Here is a 10,944-nt window from a genome sequence, read left to right as displayed (position 1 = left end):
CCTTTTTTAAATTGTCAGATTAAAAAAATGAAAGTCATTTAAATGGGAGAAATTGAACTAAATCCCGGTTTCATTTGGAGTAGAATTAATAAATGCATGATTATTAGGAATTAAATTTGAAAAGAAAGAAATGGGCCAATTTTTTAGATAGAGAAGAGATTTTTACTAATAAGATAAAATAAACAACTTATGAAAAAAAGACATCTATTTAATACCAAGAAATTGTGATGTTGCTCAAAAGTTGGAACTTGTGAAAAAAAAAAAGATGATACATTTTTTAGATAAAGTTTGTTTTTTAGATAAAGTTAGGATATTCTTAGTAAAATGAATATAAATCTCTTATACAATACTCTTTTCAATTATGTTATCTTAATGGGTTACTTAACAAAAGGTCAAAAATGTTCTATTTTTTTCAACTTTTTTAAAGAAGAAAAAAAAAATTCTTTGCTGCTGCTTTTTGTATATCAAGTATAATCATGGGTTATTTATCTACTTATAAATTATTTTCTATCACATTTTCACTATCCATAATGGGTATAACAATCACATAGTTAATAGACAGTATTTATAAGTACAAGTATGATTAAAATTCAATCATATATATTTGGCATTTATCTCTCTTGATTGTAATCAAAGCAAGAGAATCATGATTAATAAACACCAAAAACATGTCTCTCTTTTCATTGCAATCAAAACATGATCAAAATCACCAAAATAAACATGTACTCTCTTTTTGTGTTATATATTTATAACATTGTTTTTTAACTAAATGTTCATAATTTTAATTTTTAGCTAAAACGTTTAAAATTGAAATAAAATATATTATGTTCTATATTAAATGTGAGCATAACTTTAAAATTTTGAATAATAATAATAATTAAAATTGACTTTAAAGTTTAAAAAAATCTAAAGAATGTAAATATTTTACAAGAAAATAAGGTTTCTTATAAAAATTTTGTTTTGTTTGTTTTGAGTAAAGGGGAAGAGTCATTTTAAAAGATAAAGAAAATACTAATTGCTAAGATGAATATATATATATATATATATATATATATGTTGAAAGTTAGTTTGGTTTAACATGAAATGGGCATGGTCATAGTTTGTTAGGTTTTGTTAATCTTGTGACTTTCTCCTTTTTATTTCCTAGTAATAATAATTAATCACTCAAATTTGTTTCTTGGTTGAAATGTCTATTTGAATGAGATCTGAATCTAGAGACGATTTGTGGACGTCGTTCAATGAGTAGAGCTTTGTTGAACTTATCGGATTCGATCAAAAGTCATAAATTAGGATGAAATGTTTATGACGATTTTTCAATTTACACTTACTTGGGATGGCGTGGAGATTTGTCAGAATATGCAATGTAAGTATAGAATTTCACTTATATTAGTTTTTTTTTTAAATCAAAACAATTGTTTTGATATATCTGAGTGATTGTTAAAACTAGTAAAAATAAATCAAGATGGAGATGATAGATAAGAATGTGATCAAGGAATTAGGAAATAAGACTTAGATAGAAAATATGTTAAATAATAAGGTTTGAAAGCTTCAATTTTCAATTATAATCTACTAACCCTAATCACTACATGTTTATACTCACTCTTTATTAGTTTTAGTGGGCTCAACTAATTACCTTATGAATAAATACCATCACAAAACAAAAATAAAAATTGGGTAGAATCAATAAAACCCACAAGTTAAACAAATAGAGAGTCTACCATACAACTTAAGTTCTATTGGATATTATTTGCTCATTGTTACATTTGTTAATTTAATTTGGTATATAAACGTTATCTTACTCTTCCTCATAATTATTAAAAAGAGAAAAATTAAAGTTATATTAAATAAATAAATATATTAAATTACATAATAATAATAAGTATATAATCATATTTAATTATATAATATTATTATTTAAGCTCTGTCATATATATATATATATATATATATATATATATATATATATATATATATATATATATATAAATTTTTTGGATATCTTATTCAAAAACATAGACAAAAACTTTATTATGTTAATTTCATCCCAATAAAAAAATTAAAGCATAAATTTGTCATTCATCCCAAAAAAATTAAAAGGGTAAATTTGTTATTCATGAGTAGAAAAAATAAAATGATTTAATAATAACAATTAAAATTTGGATTTCATCTTAAAATTTTATTAAATTTTACTATTTTAAGATTTATTAACCAACTTTATTTAAGTTTTTATGATTTAATTTTATAATTTTAAAATTTAATAATTTAATTATGATTTCAATTTAACATAAATAAAATAAATTTATATTTATAAATTAAATTTATATAATTATATATATATATATATATATTTTGAAAAAACGACTTAACATTATTTTATTAAAAATTCTCAAAAAAAACAAAACAAATGATTTTCTGTAAAATTGATCTTACAATTCCAACCAAGTGTCCAGTTCAGCTTGGTTGTAGGAATTCGTCTCAAAGTTTGAAGGTTTGTACTGCTATCGAAAACAATGTATTTACACGTTTCTTCTTCCCTTCTTATGATTCTCAAGTGTACCCTTGCATAAACAATTTATATTTAATTAATGCATAAATAATATTTTTTAAATTTAGATCTGAATTTTTAAATTTTGAAAGTGGAAGTGTAGTCACTTAATTAATAAAAAAAGATATATATATATATATATGTTTTCAACAAATATATATATAATTATTTACATATATATCCAGTTGTATATTTGATAATGTGTGTTCTTATTATACAGGTTTCCTCTATACCACTCCATTTTCACCTTCAAAAAGAACAACTCTCATCATATGTGGTAGTTATCATGCATATCTTGTTTTTTTTTCCACATTTTTTAATGAAGTTAGCATTATCTCAACTAAAAAGTTTTTAATTGAAAATTGAACTCAATGAGATTTGAATTTTCATTAAGACTATTGTTAATTAAGATATTTCTTCATCATATGTGGTAGTTATCATGCATATCTTGTTTTTTTTTCACTTTTTTTCCCATTTTTTTAATGAAGTTAGCATTATCTCAACTAAAAAGTTTTTAATTGAAAATTGAACTAATGAGATTTGAATTTTCATTAAGACTTTTGTTAGTTAAGATATTTCTTGAAAGTATATGAAATATGAATACTCTCATTTATATATGTATTATCAATTATGTGTCTCACTAATTGAAAATTGCCCTATTTTATTGTGAATATTATGTATATATCCCTACTATATTCTTCTAACCTCCTATATTGCGAATCAAATATACAATTTTAAATGGATCAATATAATGAATTATGTTATATTTAATTGATTAATTCAATGCATGATAATATATATGTATATATTAATTACATTTATATAAAAAGTTTAATAATATTATCCACAACTATTTTCTATAAATTAGACCCAATAAACATGCTGGTATATATAGTATTTATCCGTTTAGACCCTAATATCAATAATTATATGTGGTAGTTATTGTTTAGACAAAGTAAACACATTTACTTAAAAAGTTTAATAATATTATATATGGTATTTATCCGTTTAGACCCTAATATCAATAATTATATGTGGTAGTTATTGTTTAGACAAAGTAAACACATTTACTTAAAAAGTTTAATAATATTATCCATAACTATTTTCTATAAAATTAAACCCAATAAACATGTTGGTATATATGGTATTTATCGGTTTAGACCCTAATATCAATAATTATATGTGGTAGTTATTGTTTAGACAAAGTACACATTTACTTATTCACCTATTTTCTCTCTCACTCACTCTCTTTAGTAATATATATAGATGTATACTTTCTTCACCTCTTTCCATATAATTAAGTTTCATATATAATTAAGGTTTTTTATTGATAGATTGAAGAAGCTAGGAAATGGGGAGGAACATCACATTTTTGTTTTTAGGGTTTTTGGCAACATGGGTCATAGCAACTGCAGATCATATCAAATACAAAGATCCTAAAGAACCGTTAAATATTCGATTAAAAGATTTAATGGACAGAATGACTTTAGAAGAAAAAATCGGCCAGATGGTGCAAATCGACAGATCTGTTGCTTCAACAGATGTAATGAAGAACTACTTCATTGGTAATACTTATTTAATTATAACTCATAAACTTAATATTGAATGATTATTAATTTTTTATTTATTTTTTTCAGGAAGTGTTTTGAGTGGTGGAGGCAGTGTTCCAGCTAAACAGGCATCGCCTCAAGTATGGATAAACATGGTGAATGAATTTCAGAATGGTTCAATGGCTACTCGTCTTGGGATTCCTATGGTTTATGGAATTGATGCGGTTCATGGCAATAATAATATCTATAAAGCCACACTTTTTCCTCATAATGTTGGGCTTGGAGCTACTAGGTAAGTAAATCCGCAGTTTATTCATTGAGGTTACTTGAAAACTGTCATTTTTTCGTGTTAGTGTCGTTGTCACAATTAAATTTACAATTGTGATTAGCTTTTTCTAATTAACATGATTGGTCTTAATGTTTCACAAAATATTTTTATATTGTCATAAAACTCACATAAAATAAAACTATAAAATACTTTCCTAGTAGTAAAAAAAAATAAAACTTTAATTGCTTGATTAGCTCTATATGTTCATGCTACTAGGGATCCTGACTTGGTTAAGAGAATTGGAGCGGCGACTGCTCTGGAGGTTAGAGCGACCGGCATCCAATATGCATTTGCACCTTGTATTGCGGTAAGAACCAAAAGGAAAATAAAGAAAACAAATGTCAATGGTTTTGAATTTTCCCTTTATGATTTGAAATGTATACATGTCTTTGTTCATGACAGGTTTGTAGGGATCCGAGATGGGGACGATGTTTCGAGAGTTATAGCGAAGATCATAAAGTGGTTCAAAAAATGACATCTATTATATTGGGATTACAAGGAGAACAACCTTCTACTGTTGGAAAGGGTGTCCCTTATCTTGGTGGCAGGTAAGTTATGTTAAAAGCATTGCATGGGACCGGAAATGTTATAGTGTAACACTAAGTTTTCGAATTTTGATCTCTTATTTTTCTTGATACTTATTTTTGTTTTGTTTCTATGACATGATGTGAATTTTCAATAAACTACCATATTTAATATAAGTATCATAATAATTTATTCTTCAAGTACTTAATAAAAATGTCACCTATATTGGTTAGGGACAAAGTGGCTGCATGTGCGAAACACTTTGTGGGCGATGGAGGAACGACCAAGGGAATCAATGAGAATAACACGGTGATCGATAGGCACGGCTTGCTTCGCATTCACATGCCAGGCTATTACAACTCTATTATTAATGGTGTATCAACCGTAATGATTTCTTATTCGAGCTGGAACGGGGTAAAGATGCACGAACACAAAGAACTCATCAGCGGTTTTCTCAAGAATACGTTGCGTTTCAGGGTAAGATATGTTCCTAAACCTCGATATCTTCGTTGAGATTTTACATTGAAAATTGAATACAAATTTTATCTTCTTCTTTTTCAGGGTTTTGTCATTTCAGATTGGCAGGGAATTGATCGGATATCAACTCCAGCTCATGCAAACTACACATACTCTATTTTAGCTGGAGTTGGTGCTGGCATTGACATGGTTAATATTATATTATTATTATTCCTTTTATTTATACTTATTTGGGAATTATTATTTTGTTACAATCACAAACACTTTTCAAAATTGTCAAATTAAAAGATGAAATTCATTTTGATTGAACATTTTTATAACTAATATTATTGGTTTTGATGTTACACAAAATGAATGTTTTTTTTAGCAAATAAGCTAAAAAAAAACATATTAATATTATCTAATTTCAAATTCTTACTGAAATTAATGAACATGTTATAGATTATGGTTCCTTTCAACTACACCGAGTTCATTGACGGATTAACCACTTTGGTGAATACAAATTACATACCCATGAGCCGAATTAACGATGCGGTTAGAAGAATTTTACGAGTCAAATTTGTGATGGGCTTGTTTGAAGAGCCATTTGCTGATACTAGCTTTGTCAAATATCTGGGATGTAAAGAGCATAGAGAATTGGCCAGGGAAGCTGTTAGGAAAAGCCTAGTACTTTTGAAGAATGGTGAAGCTACAGATGAACCCCTCTTGCCACTCCCAAAGAAGGCAACAAAAATTCTTGTAGCCGGAACACATGCACACAATCTCGGAAATCAATGCGGTGGTTGGTCGATCGAGTGGCAAGGAGTTAGCGGAAACAATCAAACCGACGGTACCTATTTTCTCATACACACTAACTCAGCCACAATAAATTTTGTTTATTTTAAGAGGAATTGAAATTACTTTTATTATACAAGTAGACGAATTTAAAATACGAAACTATTACTTAAAGTTACATATACAATACTTTTTAACCATTTTTTTATTTAACTTATTGTGACAATTTTAAAGGGATTTGTTAATTTACTTGATTTCCACTTTGAACAATTACACATTCTTCAATCTTTGTTCATATTTATTTTATCATTCTATTCATGCTCCCCAAAACTCTTGAGTTTCTTTCCTTCCAAATTCATTAAACTATTCATGTTGATAACTCTTTTGATAAAGTTCTAGTATTTAGGGACATCATTAATCTTCATACACTTAATTATAACTATGTATTTTCTTGGCTATCTTGTGGGATGTTTTAGGTACAACTATCTTGACCGCAATAAAGAACACTGTCGATAAGGATACCGAAGTTGTCTACCAAGAGGACGTTTCAGATATAAAGTTTGTTGAGAACAACAATTTCACGTACGCGATCGTTGTGATTGGAGAGCCACCCTATGCCGAGACTCAAGGGGACAGTTTGAATTTGACGATCCCCGAACAAGGATTAAACACATTACAAAACGTTTGTGGGGCAGTCAAGTGCGTTGTGGTTCTTGTTACGGGTAGACCGGTAGTAATTGAACCGTTGGTTCATCAGATGGATGCCTTGGTTGCGGCTTGGCTGCCAGGATCGGAAGGGCAGGGTGTTGCCGATGTCTTGTTTGGGGACTATGGATTTACCGGAAAGCTTCCGAGGACTTGGTTTAGGACGGTTGAGCAACTACCTATGAATGTAGGGGATGAAAAATATGATCCTCTCTACCCATTTGGATTTGGTCTCACCACTAAGCCTATTAAGGCTAATTAGGAGGGGGTTTTTTGAACTCATTTTGAGAAACTTTTATTTTAGCTTTTTGTCATGCTTTATTATAATTAGGAAGGGGGTTTTTTGAACTCATTTTGAGAAACTTTTATTTTAGCTTTTTGTCATGCTTTATTATTTTTTAAGTGATTTAGAATAATTACATTTCTAGTTTGATTGGCTGCCTAAGTTATTATTATGAAGAAAAATATCCATTAGAGAATAAACATAAATTTGTAGCATCTTGTTTTTTGAATTAAGTGTCATCATGTTCAAATTATTGATATTAATAGGGGAAATTGAATCAAATCCTTCAAGTCTTCAAGAAAATATAGACGAGGAGGACAAATGGGAGTGGAGAAAGGTGATAATGGGAATTATCAAATTTCATTTGGAGTATAATTAATAAATGCATGATTTTTAGGAATACTCAAGTAATTGGACAAGAATATATAAAATTTGAAGAGAACTGAGAAATTTTTTTGATAGAGAAGAGATTTGAAAGGAAAGGAATTCTTAGTAATATAAAAAAATTGTGAAAACATACTCCTAATTAATACCAAGAAATTATGATGTTGAACTTTCTTTGAATATATATATATATATATATTTTTTAATGTAAGAATATTTTATTTATTTTTTAAATTAATTTTTTTTCTCTAGATAAATTTGCACTTGTCCTGACTCCAGTGGATTAATTTAGTTTTTTCTTATTATTAATAAGAATGTTCTTATTTTTTTGTTGTGTTTTTTTATTTGGCCATTGTTAAACATTTTTGTGTGGATGATTTCTTTAGATTCAGTCAAAATATTTTAATGTTTTTAATTTTTTTTTACGACTCTCATTCATATTATTCTGTTTGGATCATTTAAAAAAATGTTCTCATTTTCTCAAACAATTATTTAGTATATGAAGTATAATCATGTTTCATTTATCAACTTGCCGATTATTTTCTATGGGATTCTCATTATCAATATTGGGTGCAAGGCATTAATTCACATTGTTCATATAATACAATAGTCTCACAAGTAAAGTATGATTAAAAATCAATCATATATTTGGCATTTTGTCTCTCTTGATTGTAATCAAAGCAAGAGAAGCATGATTAAAACACACCATAAACATGTCTCTCTTGATTGTAATAAAAACAAGATTAGGACACACACAAAAAAACATGTACACCCTTGTCTCATATATTTATAACATTATTTTTCGATTTTTAGTTAGAATATTTTACAACTTTCTACATTAGATGTGAGCATAACTTTAAAATTGAAAATAATAATAGACTTGTACTAGACCTTGTCAGACACAAAAAGAATGAATATTTGATTAGTATTTTGTTATTTGTGTTTTGTAAATAAAATAAAATTGTCAGATAATAATAAAATTCTTATGAAAAAATATAATAATTAAAGGGTATGTTTGGATGATAGGAATTGGTATTGAAACTTTAGTTTCACAAGAATTGAAATTAAATTACAATTTCATTCTTATATTTGAGAAAATTATAATAAATGTAATGTTTGAAAAAAGAATATAATAAAAATAATTTTAATATATATTATTTATTTTATAAAATATTGGCTATACACAACCATTTATGATAGCTCAAGTGTCAAGAGTTTTGTTTAAGTTTAGATTTTCAATAAATAAAAAATATCGATTTGATATTTTAACTTCAGATATTAAAAAAATATCGATTCAACAATTTAAATTATTAAATTCAAAATAAGATATAATTTTACCTGTTAACTTTTTAAATTAAAATTATATATATTAATTTAAAATGTTAACTTAATAAATTAAAAAAGAAAAAAAATATGAGTTCGATATTTTAACATCCTAAGTAAAAAAAAACATGCACTCCCTTATTGATACAAGGAATTGATTTTCATGAAAAAAAATTCACCAGTTGCTAAGATAGTACAATCATGATTGTAATTGCCTTAGCAGCCCAAGATTGACACCTTCACCGGGTCGATCTAAACAATGCATTTTAAAATAAATACATTGTCAACAATGCATTTTAAAATAAATACATTAATGAAGATATGTATATGAATCCTCCTTCTACTTGGTAAGGTTTGGAAACTTGTTAAAAGTCTTTCTGGACATAAACAAGCTTCTCGGGAATGGAATAAAGAATCCACTTATCGACTTATTTAGTATGGTTTCAAACCATCTTCTAATGATAACTATCTTTTTTGTTAAGAATGATGAATCAAAGATCATTGTTTTGCTTTTTGTATGTTGATGACATATTACTGTGTAGAAATGATTTAGAAGAAATTAATAAGGTCAAAGATTTCATCAAAAAAAAATTTTATTAAAGATCTTGATGAAGCTAAATATTTCTAGCTTAGAAATAAAAAATAAAACAAGCATTATAATCTGTGTTAATAAAAAAAAAAAAAGCATTACAGATATTTTTAAAGAAAAAATTGGTAAGTGTAAAACCAAAAAAAAATAGTATGCTTAAAGGTTTAAAACTTGAAAAAGAATCTCACGCACGTTGAAAAGAACCTGATAAATATAAGAGACTGGTTGGAAAACTTATATACTTGAATTTTAAAAAATTTGATATTAATTTTAGTGTGCAATAACTTAGCAGTGTCGGCCTTAAGATTTGGGCTGCCCCAGCCTGGGGTAAAAAAAAGATCGAAAATATTGTTGCTCTAAATCTATTTTAAAAATGGATTAAAAAAATAATTTGTAATGAGATTTGAACCCACAATCAACTAAAGATTTTAAATATTTATCTTTCACCACTAAGATACAACACTTTTTTTTTTAAAAATTATAATATTATTTTATAAAAATATCATACTAATTTTAATAATTGAGCTGCCCTAGCCAAAGGCTTGTTAGGCTTAACTTTGTCAATTTATTCATTCCCTTAATACACATCATTCATAATCATTGATAAGCTGTTTTGAGAGTGGTTAGATATTTGAAAGAATGTCCTTCTTTAGGACTGTTTTATTCTACTAATAGTTGTACATGTTTAGAATTTTTTTCAGATTTTGATTGAGTCAATTGTTCCAATAGTAGAAGGTCATTATTAAGTTATTGTATAAAGCTAGAAAAAATCAGTCATTTATTGAAAAACAAAAAAACAAACGAGCGATAGTGTCTCGATCTAGTGATGAGGCTGAATATAGAAGCTTAAGATCATTGTTTGTGAGCTTCTCTAAATTTTATATATTCTTACAGACTTGAATCATACTGTTGTTCTCCCTACTACCCTTTAGTGTGATAATAAATCTGCAATTCAGATTTCTGAAAATTTTGTATTTATGAAAGAACTAAACACTTGAAAATTGACTGCCATTAGGTTGGGGATAAATTTAAGAAAGGGTTTATATTCTTAAACACATTCCTTCCAAATCTCAAATTGTTGATTTCTTCACAAAGTCTTTGGAACATGTTAAATTTCAAAATCTATTGTCCAAGATGAATCTTGGAGAGTCATCTTGAAGAGAGTGTGTCAAATTATGTTCTTATAATCTTTGAATAATTTTGATTTTATATGGGTATGCCATGATTGATTGAGTACGTAAAAGTAGATAATTATTTTTATCATAGTATAAAGTTTAAGGACCAATTTAAAAAATTGAGAAAGTCTAAGGACTTCAACAATATTTCATCATCAATTTGAATAAACGCGAGCATAACCTCATTTTGAGAGTTATCGCTTCTTTGTTATTTCTTCATTTTTTTACAACTTAGTTTCTTGGTATTGATATTGAATTTTAATAAAAGGTAAATAAAAGAATAAGA

General features: G+C 26.9%; 1 protein-coding gene across 1 annotated transcript; it reads left to right on the top strand.

The window, feature by feature from the left end:
- Positions 1-3,896: 3,896 nt before the first annotated feature.
- LOC124912215 (beta-glucosidase BoGH3B-like) lies at positions 3,897-7,208 on the top strand. The gene is made up of 8 exons (XM_047452782.1): positions 3,897-4,110; positions 4,183-4,387; positions 4,640-4,730; positions 4,826-4,971; positions 5,182-5,425; positions 5,510-5,614; positions 5,867-6,254; positions 6,676-7,208. Exons 1-8 carry the CDS (start codon positions 3,897-3,899, stop codon positions 7,164-7,166), a joined length of 1,884 nt encoding a protein of 627 aa, XP_047308738.1. The 3' UTR covers positions 7,167-7,208.
- The last annotated feature ends 3,736 nt before the right edge of the window (positions 7,209-10,944 follow it).

This window comes from Impatiens glandulifera, chromosome 8, assembly GCF_907164915.1.
Source record: "Impatiens glandulifera chromosome 8, dImpGla2.1, whole genome shotgun sequence".
NCBI lineage: Eukaryota > Viridiplantae > Streptophyta > Magnoliopsida > Ericales > Balsaminaceae > Impatiens > Impatiens glandulifera.
Note: the sequence above shows the minus strand (reverse complement) of the source record. Positions and strands in the feature narration are given on the sequence as shown.